This window comes from Myodes glareolus, chromosome 4 (genome assembly GCF_982192425.1).
Source record: "Myodes glareolus chromosome 4, mMyoGla1.1, whole genome shotgun sequence".
In the NCBI taxonomy this organism is placed as follows: Eukaryota; Metazoa; Chordata; class Mammalia; order Rodentia; family Cricetidae; genus Myodes; species Myodes glareolus.
This window is the reverse complement of record NC_142029.1, coordinates 30,693,355-30,715,666: the sequence shown is the minus strand read 5'-3', so window position 1 is coordinate 30,715,666 and position 22,312 is coordinate 30,693,355. Positions and strand designations below refer to the sequence as shown.

The following is a 22,312-nucleotide window of genomic DNA, read 5'->3' as shown; positions in this document are numbered from 1 at the left end:
GTGTATTTCTATTTATTGTTTTTCCAGTCTGTAAGTTTTTTTTCTTTTTTTACTTTCTATTTTGAATACACACACATATGTGTATATGTATATGTGTGTGTGTGTATAAATATATATATTATTGATTTTTATTGAACTCTACATTTTTCTCTACCACCCCCCACTTCCCTTCAACCCTCTCCCAAGGTCCCCAATGCTCCCAATTTACTCAGGAGATTTTGTCTTTTTTCTACTTCCCATGTAGATTAGATTCATGTATATCTTTCTTAGTGTCCTCATTGTAATGGATTAATTAAAGTGCTTCAGGATCCCGGGCAGCTGCAGTGGCAGAAATGCTGCAGGTCCCCGAGCGACGGCAGTGGGCCATGTGGGGACAGCGCAGTTCCCCAAGAGGCTGCAGCAGACCACGAGGAGAGACAAGCAGATGGGCATGCCATGAGACTATGCTGCAGGTCTCTGAGGCTGGCTCGTCCCGGGCAAGGAACCATGTGGTGGGCAAGAGACAGATAGGCATGCCATGCAGGGTGAGGTTGGATATTTATTTAGTGGGTTATGGAAGGGAAGAGGGAGAAGGAGAGACGAGGAGAAAGAGAGAGAGAGAGAGAGAGAGAGAGAGAGAGAGAGAGAGAGAGAGAGAGAGAGAGGAGAGAGGAGAGAGAGAGGGAGGGAGAGGGAAGGAGGGAGAGAAACAGAAGGGGGAGGAAGGGGAGAAGTGGGGAGAATGGAGAGAGGGGCAGAAGGTGCTTCTTTGGGGGAGAGATGGAAAAAGAAGAGACTCAGGCTGCAAGCAGGAAGGAAGATCTGCCTGCCTTAGATCTTCCTCAGATCAGGGAGGAAGTGGGTGGGGCTTGTCTCTTAAAGAAATAGGACAGACAATTACACTTGTTGTCTAGGTTCTCTGGGATTGTGATTTGTAGACTGGTTTTCTTTGCTTTATGTTTAAAAATCATTTATGAGTGAGTACATATGATAATTGTCTTTCTGGGTCTGGGTTACCTCACTCAAAATGATGTTTTCTAGTTCTATCTGTCTGCAAATTTCAAGATATTGTTGGTTTTTGTGTGTGTGTGTGTGTGTTGTGTAGTACTCCACTGTGTAAATATACCACATTTTCCTTATCCATTCTTCGGTAGAGGGGCATTTAGGTTCTTTCTAGATTCTGGCTATGACAAATAAAGCTGCTATGAACATAGTTGAGCACATGTCCTTGTGGCACAATTGAGCATCCTTTGGATATAAACCCAAAAGTGGTATTACTGGGTCTTGAGGAAGGTTGTTTCCTAATTTTCTGAGAAATAGCCATACTGATCTCAAAAGGGGCTGTACCAGCTTGCATTCCCACCAGCAATGTAGGAGTGTTCCCTTTTCCCCACAGCCTCTCCAACATAAGTTGTCATCAGTGTTTTTTATCTTGGCCATTCTTACAGGTGTAAGATGGAATCTCAGAGTTGTTTTGATTTTCGTTTCTCGGATGACTAAGGATGTTAAGCATTTTCTTAAGTGTCTTTCAGCCATTTTAGATTCCTCTGTTGAGAGTTCTCTGTTTAGGTCTGTACTCCATTTTCTCATTGGATTATTTGCTCTTTTGATTACCAATTTCTGAGTTCTTTGTATATTTTGGAGATCAGACCTCCGTCTGATATGGGGTTAGTGAAGATCTTTTCCCATTCTGTAGGCGGTTATTTTGTCTTGCTGACCATGTCCTTTGCTTTACAGAAGCTTTTCCGTTTCAGGAGATCCCATTTATTGATTGTTTCTCTCAGTGCCTGTGCTACTGGGGTTCTATTTAGGAAGTGGGTCTCCTAGAGGCAATGATTCTTTGTAAGGTATTAGGACCCTTCACAAAATAAAGATTTTGAGTTTTTGAGTCTTATCTCCCCCTTCCTTCCCCCTCTCCACAACCTCTGAACTTCACTCCTGGACCTTCAGGAACACTTTTCAGATGAATATTCCAGGTGAACTTTTTGATAGGAAAAAATATTTTTAAAAATTCCATCATTTATTCTCATTTTTAATTTCACAAACAATTCCTTGGAGTAAGACATGTCTTAAACATTGTATTTGGATAGTATCAAAGATCTCAAAGCTAGGGGAACCGGGGTATAGCCCAGTTGCTAAAGTACTTGCTTAGCATGCATCAAGTCCTGGGTTTGCTTGCCAGTGCTGTGTAAACCAGGCATGGTGACAAACCTCACAATCTGAGAGCTCAGGAAGTGGAGGCAGGGGGATCAGAGTTGAAGGTCATTCTTGGATACACATCAAGTTTGATTTAGCTGGGGATACATAAGACTTTGTCTCAAGAAAAAAAAGTAATAGGGGTGAACAGCTAGATGCCTCAGTGGGTGAGGGTGGCTGCTGGCTGTCATCCTGGTGACCTGAGTTCGAATTTTGGGATATAAATAGTAGAAGCTGAGAACTGACTTCTGCGTGTTGTTTTCTGGTCATGTGCTTACTGTGGCATACATGCATCTATACTCACACACACACACACACACACATGCACACACATATATACACACACACATACATATACACACAAAATAGATAAATGTGAAAGATTTTAAAGCTATATGTGTACTAAAAAAAAGGCTGATAGTGTTTTGGGAGGGAAATTGGCAGAGGAAGGGAAGACTGAAGGTGAGCCTCAGTTTTCATGGAAAAGTACCTTGTTCTTAATTGCTGGCAGCCAGAACGCTCTCTTGGTTAAAAATAAATAGCACAAAGTGTGAGGAAACCTACTAAGGGAGAAAAAAATGACCGGAATAGCTGGAAACCAGAGCGGAGCTATGCTCGAGGCTAGGTCATTACACCAGAGACTGCCCTCGGGCCAGGACTGCAGCCAGTGTTGGCAAATCAGCCCTCACCGGGGCTCAAGGACTTCCAGAAAGGAGTTCAGGGAGCACAGCACTCAGCCGTGGGTCCTGAAGTCCCTTTGCTGTTTAGCATGTTCAGCTGGCTGTGAACCCTGGCATTTCCCCCTCCTATTATCCTCACCTTTGCTTAAACAGATGTGATTCTAACGTAATGTCCTCTTTCCTCCTGCCAGCCGGGACAGTGAACCATGGAGCTGTATTTTGGTGAATACCAACACGTTCAGCAGGAATATGGGGTCCACCTGAGACTCGCCAGTGATGACGCCCCGAAGCCAAGGAATTCCCAGCCCTCAAAGGCAGGCTCCTATGGTGTCAGTATCAGGGTCCAGGGAATAGATGGCCACCCCTACATAGTCCTGAATAACACCGAACGGTGTCTAGCAGAAAACGGGCCAGCGTTTCCATCTTCAATGATAAATAATCTCTCCTTACATCCAAGCAACGGGAGCGTGTTGAAGGACAACAGTCCGGAGGAGCTGCAGCTTCCAGAAAACCCATACCTGCCAACCAGCCCAATAAGAAACCAGAAGCAGGCTTCCCTCCATGAGGGCAGGAATGGAGTTGTAGAACGCAAAGACGGGCCCACAAAACTACCCCACATACTCAACTTTCAGAGGCACCCGGAGCTCCTGCAACCCTATGACCCCGAAAAGAATGAGGCAAGCTCCAAAAAGCATCAACCTCCGGAGAGTCCCTGGCTGAGAAACGCACCGGAGGAAGGGACCAACTACAAGAAGCCTCGGAATTGCTTTCCCAAACCGTGCGGTTCCCAGCCCAACAGCCCTACTTTGGAAGATCTAGCCAAAACCAATGCGACAGCAATCCGTCTTTGCAGCTCCGTGGTCATAGAAGACCCTCAAAAGCAGACCTCAGTGTGCGTGAATGTTCAGAAGTGCGCCAAGGAGGGGGTGGGAGAGGAGGCTCTTTCCCCTCGACGGAGATCCTCAACTGCCCCCAGCCCACAGGTCTACTCTGAAACCAAGAAAAGTAGGCCAGATGTACTACCCTTCCGGCGACAAGATTCCGCAGGACCCATCCTGGACGGAGCTCGGTCACGGAGGTCATCCTCGTCATCCACGACTCCCACCTCAGCTACTTCCTTGTACAGATTTTTACTTGATGATCAGGAATGTGCCATCCATGCTGACAATGTCAACCGCCATGAAAACCGAAGGTATATCCCCTTCTTGCCAGGGACTGGCCGGGATATCGACACCTGCTCAATTCCTGGTGTGGACCAGTTAATTGAAAAATTTGACCAAAAGCCCGGGCTTCAGAGAAGAGGAAGGTCTGGGAAGAGAAACAGGATCAATCCGGAGGACAGGAAAAGATCTCGAAGCGTAGACAGCGCATTTCCGTTTGGTCTCCAGGGAAATACAGAATACCTCACAGAGTTCAGCAGGAACCTGGGCAAGTCTAGCGAACACCTCCTCCGGCCATCCCAGGTCTTCCCGCAGAGGTCGCAGGCCCCGGAGCAGCGTGGGAAACACAGCCCAAGCTGTACCCTTGCAAAACTTCAGGGTGCCACCCAGGGTGCCCACCCCAAGACTCCCCTGCAGAACAAAGATGGGAAAGTTCTGAACAAAGGAAGTCAGGAAAGCTCCCTTCCAGCACAGAATAAAAAAGAGGAAGAAATCAAAATAGCCACCGCCACGTTGATGTTACAGAACCGGGTGGTGGCTGCCACACCTGATTCTGGTGCCAAGAAAATTTCCATGAAGACATTTCCTTCTGACTCTAATACGCAGGTAACACTTGTGTCTTTCCTTTTCAACGTGGCTGGAGCAATGCACCCTAGGAATGAGTGTCCTAAGTCTTGAGTCTGTAATGGCACGTTTGGTGATTTGGTGTGTGAAAGTGCATGTTTGCATATGGTGCACATAGGTGCCCAGCTGCATTTGCGTATGTGGGCCATGGGCTGCCATCCAGTGGCTTTCTCTGTTGCTTTCTACCTTACTTTTTGAGATGGGGGTCTCTCCCTGGACCTGGAACTCCACTGATGGAGCCACACTAGCTGCATGTTTCTTGTCTCCACCTCCCTAGTGCCGGGATGATGGGTGTGTGCAGTGCCTGATTTTTTTCACGGGTGCTGGAATCGAATCCAGGATCTTGTGCTCTCAGAGCAAGCGTTTCTGAGCCATTTCTCCAGTCCTTGTGCATTTTATTTATTTATTTATTTGGTTTTTCGAGACAGGGTTTCTCTGTGTAGCCTTGGCTGTCCTGGAACTAGCTCTATAGACCAGGCCGGCCTCAAACTTAGAGATCCTCCTGCCTCTGCCTCCTGAGTGCTGGGATTAAAGGTGTGTACCACCATGGCCCAGCTGCTTTATTATTAATTTTAAAAATCAGATTATGTTCCACTGCCAACCATATAGTTTTCCAGATTATTCTGAGTGCTCCCAGCTCCTGTAAACTTCCCCGTCAAATAGTACACGACAGAGAGTCTCCATTTCTCTTCACGGGTGTGAAGTCTGCCCACCTACAGAACGAGTGTCAACACACAGACTCGGAGGTTAGGTTTGCATCCATATACTTTTATTCCTGAAATTAGGTTATGGCTAGGTTGGTTTCTGGTCTGAGAAATTGGGTTAACCTTCATTTAGGTTAATTGCAAAGTGATAGAGTTTAAGTGGCACATGGAGTGTTTTGATGGTCACAGTTAAAAACAATCATAACAGTCATAAAAACAATGATAAGGCTGGTAGGTCCCCGGCATTATGCTATGATAGCATTGCACCAGCTGTGTGAAACCTTGCTGTTAACCTTCCTGTACCACTGAGAAAGTGCAGGGGGATGAGAAGACACTTGCCCAAGGGTCCAAAGCTTATGGATGTCAGGATGATGAGGCTGGCCAGATAAATTGATTTTGGAAAGGAGTGTGCTAGCAGCCTCTGCTGCAGAATTGTTACCCTCTTCCTGGGAGTGTCACCCTCTTGTACTAATAACATGCTTCATTATGTTCCAGGCCACGCCAGATCTCTTAAAGGGCCAGCAGGAGCTCACGCAACAAACCAATGAGGAGACAGCCAAGCAGATCCTTTACAATTACCTCAAAGAAGGGTGCGTGGTCCTTAAGGAACAAAGTCTTTGCCATTTCTGGTGGGGCTCTTGACTTGTATCTGAGGCTTTGTACCTAACTTTTCTTTCCTGTTCTACCTGAGCTAGCTGAGGGTTTGTCTCTATGGATGCAGCTGCCAACTAGGTACAGGGGGTAGAGAAGGACATTCTTTGCAAGTCAGTTAAAAACACATAGAGTTTATATTTGTGTATGCATGTATCCAGGAGAAATACATATATGTGCACATGTATGCAGATGTACTTGACATCCATGCTCATGTGGGGGTCAGAGGTCAAAGCCAGGTATCCTCTATTACCCTTCACCATTTTTTTTTTTTTTTTTTGAGACAAGATCTCACACTGAACCTGGAACTTCCACTTCTCAGCTAGCCTGGCTAGTCAGCAAGTCCCTGGGGTCTGCCCTGTCTCTGTCTCCATGCCCTGGGGCTCTGGATGTGTACCACTGTGCCCAGCTTTTGTGTGTTCTGGGATCCACACACAGCCTTTCACTCACTGCGCTGTCTCCCCTGCCTTAAATCATTGTTTTAAAGAAGACCGTTATTGCATCAAAACAAGGTCAGGGATGGGGAGGTCTTCCGGTCAGCGTTGAGCTGGGGCTGCCCCACCTTGAGGACTTCCCTGCCACAGCAGTCTCCATTATCCCTAATTGGACAAAGCTCCTCCTTTCTCTGAGAGAGAGGCCTGGCCCGAGCAGGCTTCCACCTGAGAGCCTTGTTTGCCCTGCCCATCTTGAAAACTCTGTTCCAACCACTTGGGTTCCTTGCCTCCGTGCCAACCATGCGGCAATTCTGGAGCAGGAATCTGAAGTTTCCGTCCCAGCTTCTTATGGAATGGTTAGAAGAAAGCAGAGGCTTCCAAGTTAGACGTGAATGAAAGTCAGCCACCTGAGACATGCGGCTGTCAACACTGGGTGTCCGTGTGCTGTGATTTATGATTGACTTGTCAGCCCTACAGAGCTGGCAAGGGGGGTTCAAAATACAACACAGGGGCTTAGTAATCACCCCAAAGTTTTTAATACTTCCTGTAAAGGGCTTCACCCTGTAAAATTAAGGTAGAAGATTGTGGCCTTTAAAATTCTTTCTTTTCCTTCCTTCCTCTCCCCGCTTTCCCTCCTTTTCCTTTCCTTTCCCTTCTCTGAGCTTTCTCTCTCTCCCTCTGCTCCCATCTTCCCCCTTTCTTTCCTTTAGTTCTCGCTTGACTTGTTGAGAGACAGGTAAGACCGAAGTTAATAGTAGGTGCCTGTTTGAGGAATTTTATTTTAAATCCCTTAATTGCCAGGGGTGTGGTAAGATGAGCTGATTAACCGTGGAAGCAGAGACAAGGGGCTGCTGTTGGACGGGCTTGGCACCGGGGCTTCTTTTTCTTAAACAGAAGCCATAAGTTAAAACTCCTCGAACATCTTTCTAGCTTGAGGCTTAACAGCACGAGTGTGTGCGTTCACTTCCCTTTGGGACAAATGTGAGCATCGAGTCAAGCAGCAGCTTACCGTATTTTCACCCTGCTTGATTTAGATCGTGCGTCTGTCATGCTTGGATATTTGGGAATGGACATCTCTGTCTGAAACTGGGTGGTGCTGTCCTTCCATCTTGCCCATCAAACCCTGGTTTTGTCTGTAGCCTTAATTCCCTCAGACCGCTCGCAGTTTCTCTCCAAGGGCTCTTGCTGTGAGTGTAAGGGCGTGCAGAACATCTTGAGGCCGAGGGCTTCGTCCCTGAATGCTTTCTCTACTGCTGTTTTCCAGAAGCACAGACAATGAGGATGCCACCAAAAGGAAAGTCAACCTGGTCTTTGAGAAAATCCAGACTTTAAAGTCTCGAGCAGCAGGGAGTGCACAAGGAAATAACCAAGTAAGTTGTAGTTTTTGTGTCCTGTAGAGCGTGTTTACCGAGAACTGTGAAAAGGGACCTGTTTCTTTAGCTGCTGTTGACAGCAGAAAGTAGGATGTCCCCTCAAGGAGCAAGTAGTGTTTCAGATGGCCAGTCTGGCGGTAAACACCGGTTAAAGATCCTAATCCCAAATACCCTAAAACCCCAAACTTCTTTAGTGTTGACACGATTCATGTGGAAAATTCAATACCTGACCACACGCAGGGACACGAACACAAACTTCTTTTCATGAGAAAGTTGTTAAAAATCATTGTATCAGATCACCTCTGGGCTCTGTGTACTAGAAATTTATGCCATTTAAATGAATTTTGCATTTCTACTTGTGTTCATAAAACATCTCCTTATATCCATGCAGATATTCCAATCCCAAAATAATAACCCCAAATCTGAAATACTTCTAGAGCTAGCCGTCTTGGTGGAGTCAAGGCCTGCTTAAGAAACATAGAGAACATTATGTGTCAGCTAAATGATCAGCTAGAAGAGTTCTAGCACTCAGCTTGCCTGTGACAAAGCTGTGAGTGTGCAGGCTGTGGCAGAGGGTGTGTGTGCAAGTGTGCACATGTGTGCAAGTCCTCAACATGCCATGATTGTGCTGTGAGTGAGGGTTGTGGTGGAGGGTGTGTGTGTATGTATGTTTGCGTGTGTGTGTGTGTGTGTGTGTGTGTGTGTGTGTGTGTGTGTGTGTATGTATGTGTATGAGAAATACAGGTCTGTGATTCTGACTTGGGAACTTAAAATTATAATTTGCTATGAGCTGTACCTAATTCTTCTTTCCATCAAAAAAAATTTGTTGGCAATTTCATATAAGCATATAATGAATTTTAGTTTGTTTTTTTACGCCCAATCCTTCTCTTTGATAGTTCTTGTTTGGAGACAGGGTCTCACTATGTAGACCAGGCTGACTGCAAACTCACAGATCTGTCTGCCTGTGCCTCTCGAGTGTACTGGTATTGAATCTCTCTTATTTCTTAACATTAATTTAATATTTTTTTGATAAAGCTTTAAATTTAAATCACAACTACTCCTCTTGCCTTTTATTTACTTGCATGCTCTGGGGAGGACACAGCCTTTGGACTTGATATTAAGATTGTCATTACGGATTACGGGCTTGGAGCAGTCAGCCGGAACTGAGGAAGCCAGCGTGTCCCTTCTGCAAATAAGATGTCTAAGGTCAAAGCATTCTTTGTGAAGGAGGCAGGGAGGCAGGGCAATCTAGGTTGGAAGAATGGCACAGACAATATTAAGAATTGTGACTTTGCTGTGTTTATGTTTCTTGAAGTAATTTTATATAGTTGCTACCCCAAACCAGGATGTGGGGAGAGCTAGATAGGACGTTCGTTCCCTTCTAGGCTACCAGAAAAGACATTTGTATTTTCTTTTAAGATAGCTAACGCTGGCCTTGAACTCGTGATTCTCTTGCCTCCAGCTCACGAGTGCTGGGATTACAGGTGTGCCATTTGTGTGGAACCCAGGGCGTCACGCATCCCTGGCAAGTGCTCTCTGACAGACACAAATGCTGTTGTATTGCAAAAGCTCATCCCTTTTGCTGCTTTCAAAGAGAGGTAAGATTAGAGAGAGATCAGTTCAGAAGCCCTGCTGGTTCGAGGAAGACAGGGTGAGATCTCTGGCACACACACAGTGTCCCCCTCTCTCCTTCTTAGGTTCTGAATCTGATCCTCTGCTGGCACAATTTTGGAGTTTTATCTTTGGGGAGTATGTTGAGTGATTCCCTAGGGGAAGAATGTTAGAGTGTTTTCGTTATGGACTGAGACCATCTTGGGAACTGCAAAGCGGATAGAGTTTTGTTTTTGTTTTTCTTTTGTTTCTCGTCCCTGCTTTTTTCTCCTGTGGCCTCTCTCCCTTCCTTCCTCTTTCCCTCTTTTGTATGCGATCTGTCCTGCTGAGTTAGACTTTGGTTCGGAGAGGGACTGCCTTCATTCCACTGGAAAAACTGGCACTCCCGTGCTTTTGCTGTGGTGTCTGTCCCGCCGTCCGTGAGAAGTGCCTGCCTCTTCTAGGTTTACGACACACAGCCCACCCCTGGATCAGCGACTTGTGAGCCTTGACTCTGCCTCTTATAGCTTAGATTTCTGCTTTTATCGCTTCGCCTCACCACTTAGCTGTAGGACTTTAGCCAAGTCCTCTTGAGAGTTTCATCCTGTTATCACTTCCACGGTAGAAAAGAAACAAGAGCCCTTGATAGTCGCGCTCAGATCAGACGCCATACCTCCTAACGGACTGTTTAATCTGGCCCCTCTTCTCGGTGGGAACACAATGACTGAATGGAGAAAGCCCGTTTGACCCAAATGTATTTATTTGCACTTGCTGACAGGCTTAGGCTGAGGGTGGGACTGGAAAGCCTGCTTGACCATTGGGAGCAATTGGGACAATTGCGGGAGGGAGGTTAGGATATGGAAGGACTGGCTGCTCAGACACACAGGAGAATGTCACACAACAGGTGTTTTGTCAACAAATACTTTTATACTGGTTTATTGGGGTTGAACTGAAATTAAATCTTGGGAATCATAGCTGTGTAGTTCTCTGTATTTTTTTTTTTAAATCACAGATTTGCATCTGTGCAAATCCTACTCAGGTCATGGACAGGGTGCTTCCTTTACCCAGAAGTTTCCTGAATGTTCTTTCCCTGTCAGTCATGTTCCTTCTTTCTTGAGGTAATCCTACTGTGACACCCATCACCTAGGTTAGTCTTACTTAAATTTCATATAAAGAGTCACCTGATTGCTGTCTGTCCAGCTTTATGTCTTCAACATCGTGTCAGTGAAGTTCATTAATGTTACACTGATCAGTAACTATTTTTTATTACATATTGATCTGTGAGTGTGTGTACCAGTGTATTTCTGGTGACTGTTTCCAGCTTGGGACTCTTAACGGAAAGCTACAGTGGACATTAAACATTATTGTTCACGTACTTTTTTTTAATGGACACACACTCATTTCTCTGGCATATAAGCAGGTGTGAACTTCCAGGTCACACATTAGGCAGACGTTTTACTGTGCACACTGAGACTGGCTTCAGGAAGTGGTGGAAAAATTCGCTCTCCCACTAGTGGTGCACGCAAGACCCAGACACTAGGACCTTCTGTTCTGCCGTCTGAATTCTGTGTCTTTTCCACTGTACTAGTTCCATATAGATCTATACTATATCTTTAGGCTCTGAAGTCTGGTAATGTCTGCCTTCCGACTTTATCCCTTAAATCCTATAGTTTAAGAGTGGGCTCTTGTAGAGGACCCGAGCTTGGTGCTTAGCATCCATATCATGTGGTTCACACTGTAGTTCTAGCTCCAGGGGTCAAAGATCTATGGTCTCTCTACACACCTGCACACATGTGCATCATAACATAAATAATTAAAATAATAATAATAATAATAATAATAACTCTTTAAGAAAAAACAAGGGGAAGTGAGAGAAAAGCAAGGACTTTTATCTGGGGCCGACACTGGTCATGCCTGTCACTTTGTTCAGGTGGCCATCTTCATGTGAATCTTCTCCCCGTTTATTTGTGCCCTCCATGTCTGTCTCACGTCTTTCATTTTGGTCTGTTCATGCTCCGGTCACATCCACTCCTTTTGTGCTTCTGTGCTTCCTCTTGAGGGCTGTGCTCTTCTGTCCAGGGAGCTCTTCTTTTCTGCTGGTGTTGGACTCTCTCAGTGTTTGCTCAGTCTGATCAAGTTAGGGGTACATTTGTCTTCTGGCCCCCACGGCTCCCCTGGAAGGCGGACAGAATTCTTAGTATTGTTCTTCCGGAAGTGACACATCTTTGCTCTGCCGGAAGCGACACATCTTTGCTCTGCGGCTGCTTTGAATATGTGATCTTCTGTTTTGGGAAGTTTGAGTGTGATGTGCCTGAATGTGGTTTTCTTGTCTTTAACCTGAATCCTTGACTTCACAGTTTTCAGGCACTCATCAGATCTGAAACACCCTGCCCATTTGTTTTGAATATTTCTTTTACATTCTGTTCTCCTTACATTACAGTTATATGTATTGTACTTTTTGTTTTGTTTTGTTTTCTGAGACAGAGTTTCTCTGTGTTGCTTTGGAGCCTATCCTAGAACTAGGTCTTGTAGGCCAGGCTGGCCTCGAACTCACTGAGATCTGCCTGTCTCTGCCTCCCAAGGTATGTGCCACCACCCAGCTGTATTTTACTTTTTTTTTTTTAATGATCTTCCTTGTTCTCTGTGTGTGTGTCTGCATGTGTGTCTATGTGAGTGTTTGTGTTTGTGTATTTCTCTTGTTTCTTTTGGCAAATCATATACTCTGGATTCTCTTTGTCTGTCTGTCTGTCTCATCTTTCTATAATAGCTCTGGCTGTCCTGGAACTCGTTTTGTAGACCAGGCTGGCCTTGAACTCAAGAGACTGGCCTGCCTCTGCCTCAGGAGTGCTGGGATTGAAGGTGTGCACTTTTCTCTTAATGTTTAAAATTCATTTATTTTGTTTGTTGGCTCTATCCTTTTTTTTTTAAGATTAAAGGTTTAATCTTTTAAAATGTCCTGAAAACACCCACTTCATTGTTCTTTGAGAATGATCCCTTTCCTTCTCATATATGTGTTTGTGGTGTGTGTGTGCACATGAGTGCATGTGTGTGGAGGCCTGAAACTGATGTAGAGAATCTTTCTGGAGCCCTCTTCAACCATAATCTAAGGAGCAGAGTCTCTCCTCTCATCAAACCAGATCTCACTGATATGGCTCATTTTACCAGTTAGCTTGCTCCAGGCATCTTGTCACTTTCCCAGGCTAGGATCATAGGTGAGTCACCACACTGACCCGGCACCTATGTGGGTTCTGGGGATCACAGTGAGCCACCACACTGACCCAACACCTATGTGGGTTCTGGGGATCACAGTGAGTCACCACACTGACCCGGCACCCATGTGGGTTCTGGAAATCACAGGTGAGCCACCACACTGACCCGGCACCTATGTGGGTTCTGGGAATCACAGGTGAGCCACCACACTGACCCGGCACCTATGTGGGTTCTGGGAATCACAGGTGAGCCACCACACTGACCCGGCACCCATGTGGGTTCTGGGAATCACAGGTGGGCCACCACACTGACCCGGCACCCATGTGGGTTCTGGGAATCACAGGTGAGCCACCACACTGACCCGGCACCCATTTGGGTTCTGGGAATCACAGGTGAGCCACCACACTGACCCGGCACCTATGTGGGTTCTGGGGATCACAGTGAGCCACCACACTGACCCGGCACCCATGTGGGTTCTGGGGATCACAGTGAGCCACCACACTGACCCAGCACCCATGTGGGTTCTGGGAATCACAGGTGAGCCACCACACTGACCCGACACCCATGTGGGTTCTGGGAATCACAGGTGAGCCACCACACTGACCCGGCACCTATGTGGGTTCTGGGAATCACAGGTGAGCCACCACACTGACCCGACACCTTATGTGGGTTCTGGGGATCACAGTGAGCCAACACACTGACCCGACACCTATGTGGGTTCTGGGGATCACAGTGAGCCAACACACTGACCCGACACCTATGTGGGTTCTGGGAATCACAGGTGAGCCACCACACTGACCCGGCACCCATGTGGGTTCTGGGAATCACAGGTGAGCCACCACACTGACCCGGCACCCATGTGGGTTCTGGGAATCACAGGTGAGCCACCACACTGACCCGGCACCTATGTGGGTTCTGGGGACCACAGTGAGCCACCACACTGACCCAGCACCCATGTGGGTTCTGGGAATCTAGTAACCGTTGAGCAAAGTCCCCAGCCCTTAGGGAACCAGTCTTTTAAGAGCCACCTAAGGAGTTCTTCAGTTTCAAGCATTGTGCTGCCACTCTGAAATGCCCATTTGACCGCGTTTCTGGATTCTAACTGCCTTTGGGAAACCATCATTTTTTAAATCCATTTTGTTCATAGTTTCCTATATTTTAAAGAATATTATTCATAGCTCTTTTGACCCCTTCTCATCTAACTTCTCTGTCCAGGTCATTCCACTCCCACTGTGTCTTCTCTCTCTATGATTAGTCAGTTTTTCTCCTGCTGCTCTAGACACCCAGGATTTTCTAATTGAATGCTGGGTAGTGGATGGCAACTTGCACTTGTAGCAGATTGTCTTATCTTCTACCGAAGGGTGGAGTTTTCTCCTGAGAGCTAAGTCAAAGGTGGGTCACCATCATTCTGTAGGTGCTGCTGTTCTAGGCTTTGCCAGGGTGGGTTTCATTAGGGTTTTACCTTCATTCCCATGGCATGACTATGCTCCCTTCTCAGATCTCAGATGAATGTGAGGATGTCACCTGTTCTGAGTTAGGACTCTGCATCTCCCAGGTCAGCACAACCTGTGGCATTTGGTTGGCTTCCTTGCCTCTTAGACACTCAGTTTCTGGTGAACTTTTGGAATCTTGTTTTGCTTGTAATACAGCGTAAGAATCGTCTCAGAAACCAAAAGGGTATTTTGTTTTTGTTTTTTTTATCGTTTCTTAAAGTAGCTTTTCCTGTGGTGTTCTTACCTCCTAATACCCTTATCCCAAGACTGGTCTTTTGCTTATGATATTTAATTCCCCAGATGCTTCTTGGTTCAACATGAGTTTGAACCAAGCTTTAACCCCTTTTGTTGGACTCTTTTTCCTCTTGAATTAATGTAATAAATTATTCTTGTGGGTTGGTTTTGTCTTGTGGTGATGGGGATTGAGCACTGGGCAGTTTTATGTAGTACTGAGGTACAGCCCACGCTTGATAAACTGGATGTATTTAGAGCTATTCTAAGCTCAGAGCAGAATTGAGTAGAAAGGATAGGGATTTCCCTTATCCTACCGTGATCCCCTGGTACATTCGTTAGCGAGGGTAGACATTGACACACAATTAGCATCTCAGTCCCACGGGTCACTCTGGGATTTGCTCTTGGTAGTGAGCCTTGTCTTGACAGGGTGGGAGTGGATGGAAGGATCAGGTAGGCGTGGGAGGCGGCAGGGATATCTCTGTGTGTGTGTGTGTGTGTGTGTGTGCTTATTCATGTGTGTGCTCATGCATGATGCATGTGGAAGCCAGGGTTCTATATTGGATGCTTTCTTCAGTTACTCTCCTCCTAACTATCCCCCAAATTCCACCACTGGGAGGGCAGAGAAAGGAAGATCCCAAGGCTCTCTGGCCAGCCACCCGCCCTGTCTACCCAGCCCCAGGCTAGTGAGCTTTTATCTTTTTTTTTAAGGTACCTCAGAAACAACACCTGAGGTTGTCCTTGGGTTTCCGCATGCGCAGCCAAACAGGTAGACACCTGTTCTAGCTTTAGTACCTTATTATTTCATCATATGTTTGAAAAGTATCCAGTAAATTCACCACCTTCCTCAAAAGTGAGTCATTGTGGGAATCTGGTGAAGTAGTCCCCGAACCACGATGAAAAATGTAAAATAAATGGTGAGGGAGCAGCACCGGCACCGTTAACTCATGAGGGGGAGGGTTCCGCGTGACTGAGTCTTACACGGTCAGGGCTGTGTCGCGTCCGTTACATCCCCATGTTATCGTGGGGAAGGAAGCGAAGCATCTCAAGCATTTAACTGAGGATATCTTTGTAATTAATTACAGGCTTCGAATTTTTCCTCCGATATCAAAGAGCTATTGGAGCAGAAGAACAAATTGATCCTAGAAGTGTCTGAACTACAGAGGCAACTGCAGCTAGAGACGAAGGTATCAGGCTCTTATATTTCCCCGTTTCTGTCCTGGATGATAAAGGATTTTTAGAACACATTGGGATGTCCAGGTGAGGTAAAAGTCCAAAAAAAATTTCCTCCCTAAAAGAAACATTCCTGTCATTCCTGAGCACATTCCTTTGAATTTGGTGGCTGCTAGCCAAAGAATTTTTTGAAGCAACCGGAGCACATAGAAACGGTTTGCTTTGAGCAAGAGAAATACTATTAGAGACGGGCAGACCCATGGGAAACTAAGTATATTGCCACTGCATGCAGCATTTAAATTAAAGTAATAGAAACAGCAACATGAGGTCTAGCTGTGTTTGTGTTTTTCTTTTAAAAGTGTTCAATTCACTAAATATGAATACTTCATATTTCTGGAACTTTTGAACCTTAATTACATGGTTTGATTAAGTCATTTAATCATGAAGGAATGGTACATGGAATTCATTAGTGTCCACAAGTGGTCTTCTGGGCTGGGGCTGTAGCTCATGTGGAAAAGTGCTTACTCAGTACACGTAGAACCTGGGGTTCCAGCCCCAGCACCTCACAACCCAGGCAAGGTCGTGCACCCCTGTCCTTTCAGTGCTCGGGAAGAGAAGGCAAGAAGACCAGGAGTTCAAGTTCATCTTTGGCTTCATAGCCAGTTTGCTGTTAGCCTGGGCAACACGGTAGGGGAGGGGCTTCCGTACTGAGAGACAACACAGGTATCTTAGAATCATACTGATTCCCGTTAGAACCATCAGAACACCAAGGAGGAGAGAGAGAGGATGAGAGAGGACTTAGAAGAGCTGCGAGGCCGGCACCAGAGCCAAGTGGAGGAGATGGCCGCCCTGCAGCGCCGGCTGGAGGACAGTGAAGGCGAACTGCGGAAGAACTTGGAAGAGTGAGTACCTGGCTGGAGCCCCTGTCCTGCCTGAATTCTCGGGTCATAGGTGGCTAGAACCTCTGTCCTTTTCATCCCTCCTAGCCCTCCAAGTGTCTATCAAGGCCACTCACCTTTCTTCTCTCCCCACCTCTTACAGAACTGTGCAGCTGGAACTATAGCAGGGAGGTTAATAATTATTAAAATCCTTTGTGTCCCCTGAGTGTACACAACAGGGATCTTCTGGCAGGCGAGTGTGAAGCAGGGGCCCTGAGGGGTGATGTGGAATGACTAAGGTGGGACTCTTGAGCGTGACAGCTAAGACCATGGTTTTCAGAAGCCTGGGTCTGGTCTCCAAAGTGCGTTAGCCTGTGGGGCTCATAGTCTTCCAGCCTGAGTGCTTTCTCCAGAATGGGTTGGTCTCTGTGGTGGATACTTACACTTCTGCTCAGTCCATAGATAAGAAAAGTGACTCCAAGGCCTCCCCTGACGCTTTAGCCTGTGAAACTTAGTGGCAAAGGAATCTAAAATCAAGGTCTGGTTTCCTTTCTGGAAACAGCTTTGCAAACATACCCAGAGATGTGTTTTACTAATCCCCTAGGTGCGTCTCAGTTTAATCAAACTGACAATCAAGATTGACCGCAGACATTAACTTGATGGTTCTCCTGACTGGTTCTCCTTGGTCTTAGACATTGCCTATGTTCCATGTCCAAATTCTAGTACCTTGTGATCTCTTTCCGGTAGAAAGCGTCCCTACAAATCTGTCCCCTTTTGTTGGTTTGAGTTCTCATCTAACATCTCAACCAAATTAGGCCATAGTCCTGGGGAGGCTTCTTGGGGCTGCAGATGGCCCTGTGACAGCCCGAAAGTGAGGGCTGAGGATCCCAGGGGCCTCTCTGATGGACCACCCTGTGTCCCCCGTTAGGCTGTTCCAGGTAAAGATGGAGCGGGAACAGCACCAGACAGAGATCCGGGACCTGCAGGACCAACTGTCAGAAATGCACGATGAGCTGGACAGTGCCAAGCGGTCCGAGGACAGGGAGAAGGGAGCCTTGATCGAGGTAAGGGGCTGGAGGTCAGCTGTCACCTGCCTGGGAGGATGGGCTTCAGGGGTGGATGCTAGGCGGCCGCTTTCTGTTGTGTGTGTTTGTTCCACTGGCTTCTGCATTTAGGTTCTGTGAGGCCATCATTGTCTTGATCATTGTGAACAATAGGAAGAATAGTATGATCGGGCCTGGAGATATGGGGAACTGAGGTTAATCCCTAGAACCCATGTACAAAAATAAATAGTTGGACTCGTAATCCTAGCGTGGGAGGAGAGATGGACAGGTCCCAGGATGTGCTGGCCATTCAGCCTAGCCTATTCAGGGAGCCTCTAGCCCAGAGACCCTGTATCGATGGGATCTAAGGAACGACATCAGAGGTGACTTCTGGCCTGTACCCCCTGACTCACCCCACACACTTACACACACTCACATATATATAAACACACACTCTTACACACCCACAGATGCTCTCATACACACATGCTCATAATCATACACTCATAAACTCACGCTCTTACTCACAGATGCTCTCGTAGACACATGCATGCTCACACTTCTATACTCACCCACTCACACATAGAGAACAGTATATTAGCACTCATCAGTTCTCAATGCAGATCAAGGAATTCTCAGTGTTTTGTCATATTCCTACATTAATTTTTCTGCTCATCTATTCATTTTTTTGTGTTTCTGAACTATTTTGAAGTAAATTGCAGGTAAGATTATGTTTTACTCTTTTTTGTGGGGCGAGTTTCTGAATAGTTACAATACCATTATAGTAACTAACACGCTTATGGTTTCTATGGTATACATGCAATGAGTCTGAATACACAACCCTGATTATCTCTGAGTCTATTTACAATTAATGTAGTGAGTTCAAGGCCAGCCTGGACTACATGAACCCCTCCCTAAAACAAAATTTTCCCTAAGGATAAATTCCCAGAAATGATGTCAGTGGAGAACTTAGGCTTCCAGAGGACAGAAGATGTAGTCTGTGCAGCTGTGTCCTGGGATCTGTAGTCTGCCCTGCCATGCCCTGGGTTCTGTAGTCCGCGCTGCTGTGCCCTGGTTTCTGTAGTCCATGCTGCCGTGCCCTGGGTTCTGTAGTTTGCACTGCCGTGCCCTGGGTTGTGTAGTCTGTGCTGCCGTGCCCTGGGTTGTGTAGTCTGCGCTGCCGTGCCCTGGGTTGTGTAGTCTGCACTGCCGTGCCCTGGGTTGTGTAGTCTGCACTGCCGTGCCCTGGGTTGTGTAGTCTGCGCTGCCGTACCCTGGGTTGTGTAGTCTGCACTGCCGTGCCCTGGGTTGTGTAGTCTGCAGCCATGTCCTGGGTTCTGTGGTCTGTGCTGCTGTGCCCTGGGTTTCGTAGTCTGCGGCCATATCCTGGGTTCTGTAGTCTGTGCGGCCATGCCCTGGACTGTATCCATCCTCTGCTCTCTCTGTTCACTCCACCTTGCTCTAGTGTTGCACATTTTCCTTTAACACAGTCAAGTGCAGTCTGTCATCTTTGCTTCTTCCCCTATACTTCTGAATGACAGAGCAAAAGAATACATTTCACGATTTAAATTATTTTGAAAAGGTACCATATTTTTTCTAAAATGAAGTAATTCTAAGATGAACTACTTGCTATTTTATTTTATTTTACTTTATTATTTTATTTTTTGAGGTAGGGCCTCATGTAGCTGAGACTTGATTCAGACTTGCTATGTAGCTGAGGATGACTTTGTACTTCTGATCCTCCTGTCTCCACCTCCCAAGTGTGGGGCTTGCTGGGGGTCCCTCCACTCCCAGTTTACACTGTGCAGAGGATTAAGACCTGGGCTTCATAAATGATCTCTACCAACTGAGCCACACCCCCAACCCACATCCTTAACTCCTTAAGCACAACCTATTGACTATTTATTCTGAACCTGACATGGTGATAGCTTTGTGGGTTTGTGTGTATTGGTGGGAAAGAGCATGTGGACTCTGGCTTTGGTGTATTTCAGGCCACAGCCTCAATGGGAGCAGAGCACACCTCTTGTTAAACATCCTAGAGTTGGGGTCCCAGTGGTTGTCACTCTCCTGACATACCGTGTAATCTGCAGGAGGAGGAGGTGGAGCGGGGTTGTTAGCAATTATGTCAATGATGTGCTTTGCCCCCCCGGAAGTCCCTCACTGCGTTCCTTTGCCTTTCCAGCAGCTTTTCACAATATCATCAACACTTTGCACAGCACTAACAGGAAGATCCCAGCTCCTAGTCACTTTCAAGTCATTCTTTGCATCTTAATAAGAAGTAACCGGGAGAAATTCGATAACACGTTAGAACTGGGGCCAAGTTTTCCATGGCTTTTGCCTGAGAACTGACTCTTAAAACACAGAGGACATTGAATCTATAAGCTTTTGAGTGCTTGAAAACGGTTGACGCCCGGATGCTCCGTGAGCCTTTGTATCTATCAGTTCAGATTTATCATGGAACCTCTCTTCTTACCAAAGCGCTGGAAACTGAAGCCAAGGCCCTGTGCCTGCCGGGGACAGACGTGCTGTAACCCTGGCTCCATCCCAACCCAGAGATTCATCACTTTTGGATGAATAGCACCAAGTCTTTCTACATGAAAGCTGCAAAATAACATGCTCGGGGCAAGTGGGAAAGGGGGAACCAGACACAGAGGCAGGTGCATCTTTGTGAGTGAGAGGTAGCCTGGTCTACATAGGGAGTTCCAGAGTGGCCAGAGCTACATACTAAGACTGTGTTTAAAAAGTTGGTTTAAAGGAAAGCGCATTAGAAAATATTTGTTTGCTTAGGCTGAGAATTGGTGAACAATAGGAAAGATTTATTTTTTGTTGAATTCCTGGGTCTGTAAACTTTTTTTTTCTTTTTGGTAAAGTTAACTCTTTCTTTTGTAGTTCAGACTCAAACTCTCTAACTCACTAGGTAGCCAAGGGTGGCCTTGAAGTTTTGATCTCCTGCCTTCACCTCCTACATACTGGGATTGTAGATGTGTACTGTGTACCTTGCCCATTTTTTTTTGTTTGTTTGTTTGTTTGTTGTTTTTTTTTTTTGTGAGGCTGAGGATAGAACTATATCCCCAGGACCCAAGAACTACATTTTTTTTTTAATTAAAAAAACTTAGAAACTTTTTTTAGTGTGTGTGTGTGTGTGTGTGTGTGTGTGTGATTGTGTGTGTATATGTGTGTAACATGTGGGTTCTAGAGAGAAACCTTAATTGTTTCTCAAATGTCAGCCCTACCTTGATAAACCTAGAACTTGCCAAGCGTGCTAGCAAGGTGTCTGGCCAGGGATCCCCAGGAATACCTGCCACTGAGCCTGACCTTTTTTTTTTTTTAAATCACCTGTGTTCTAGGAATTGATCTAGGGTCTTGGTAGCAAGGCAAGTGCTTTACGCGTTGAGCCAGTTCCCCATACCCTGATGTGTGATACTGGGGGCATGTCAGCATTTCAGAACTCTGACTTCCTCATTTATGAATGGATCCTGGTCTCTTTGAGTAGTCATTTGTTTGGATCTTTAGAAATAGTATCATCTCATGCCAAGCACAATTAACCTTCCTACATCTTCCCTTGCCTGCTCCCCATATGCACTAGAGTTTTTTTGTTTTGTTTTGTTTTACTTAAATTTTTTTATTGCATTATTTGTTTATTTTGTGGATGTGGATATGGGGGGGGCCCTTGTCATTGCATGCTGCATGGACATCAGAAGACAGCTTGTGGGAGTCAGTTCTCTGCTTCTACCACATGGGTCCTGAGGACTTCTTAGGCCTGGGAACTGACACTTTTCCTATTTGCTGAGTCGTCCCCTATCTCCCCGGCCCCACACTAGCTGTGGATTGGCTGGTTCCTTGTCGCATGTGGCCTATCTTGACTGCATGAAGGTTTGAAAATCAGTGATTCTGTTTCCCCTAGTTTTCCCTGATGACAGTCTCCAGGGGTGCTTGTCTCCCTGCTGTAGGCTTGTTTATAGTGTGCAGTTTTCCTACTTTCGCCTCTCGTCATTTGATATGATTAAACCTTCCTATTGAAGTGAAGTTTTGGAAATCCTATGAGTCTGTTGGTCTCCCCTCTGGACACTGCTGAGTGATGCGGCAAGGTGTAATCTGATTGGATTCCCGCAGCATCGCCCACTTAAGCGACAGCCCGAGCCACAGATAACACCCTGTCAGTGTAGAATGGACTAAAAAATCCTCATCCTTGACAGGCCTTGGCGGCAGCACAAACACAAACACATCCTGCAGGAGATAAGGGCGGGGGAGAGGAACTGCCCTATCTAAGGACAACTGGAAACTGCGTGAGAATAAAAGCAGGAAGGGCCGCTCTGAAGTTGCTGGCAGGAGGCGCCATCAAGTCCTAGAGAGGTCGCCAATGGCAACAGGATGGGTGAATGCTACTCCTCTTCAGAAAGAGATGGGCAGAAACACCCAGGTGGTTCCTGTACTGAGTGTTAGGACAGGAGTTCTTCGGCCTCAGGGATGGGTCTCCAGGCTTCATGGGAGCTCATCGGTGCCTGCTGGTGGTGTTCTGGTTCTGGCAGGGCTAGAGTTTGGCCTGTGCAGGGATCTCCACCTGTTTGCCTCATCTGCTCATCTTGGAGGAAAGGAAAGACTTCCCTTGTCGGTTGTTTTTAAACTCATTACTTTGTAGGCTAAAAAATAATTTAGGGTTGCTGATGTGGCCCAGTGAGTGGGTGAAGGCACTCGCTGGGAGGCCTGCTGGCCTGAATTCATACAAAGATGGAAGGAGAGAACCGACTGCACAGATTCTCATTGCCACAGCACCCCCCGACACACACACACACACACACACACACACACACACACACCCCATTAATTTAAAATAAGTGAGCTAAGGGTTTCTCTTCCCCCAGCAGTGACACACCTCTTGAATGGCAAGTAGCC

The 22,312-nt window shown here is 46.4% G+C and overlaps 1 protein-coding gene across 5 annotated transcripts in view; it reads left to right on the top strand.

Moving 5' to 3' along the window:
* Cgnl1 (cingulin like 1) overlaps positions 1–22,312 on the top strand; it is a 148,552-nt gene that overhangs the window by 42,227 nt on the left and 84,013 nt on the right. For 4 of the 5 annotated variants that reach the window (XM_085689324.2, XM_048423169.3, XM_087905361.1 and 1 more), the window contains exons 2-7: positions 3,047–4,621; positions 5,839–5,933; positions 7,693–7,798; positions 15,411–15,512; positions 16,252–16,400; positions 17,305–17,440. In XM_085689324.2, the coding sequence (XP_085545450.2) occupies positions 3,062–4,621; positions 5,839–5,933; positions 7,693–7,798; positions 15,411–15,512; positions 16,252–16,400; positions 17,305–17,440 (2,148 nt within the window). In that variant the 5' untranslated portion in view covers positions 3,047–3,061. The remainder of the gene's footprint in view (positions 1–3,046; positions 4,622–5,838; positions 5,934–7,692; positions 7,799–15,410; positions 15,513–16,251; positions 16,401–17,304; positions 17,441–22,312) is intronic. The other variant, XM_048423172.3, reaches the window with a different exon arrangement.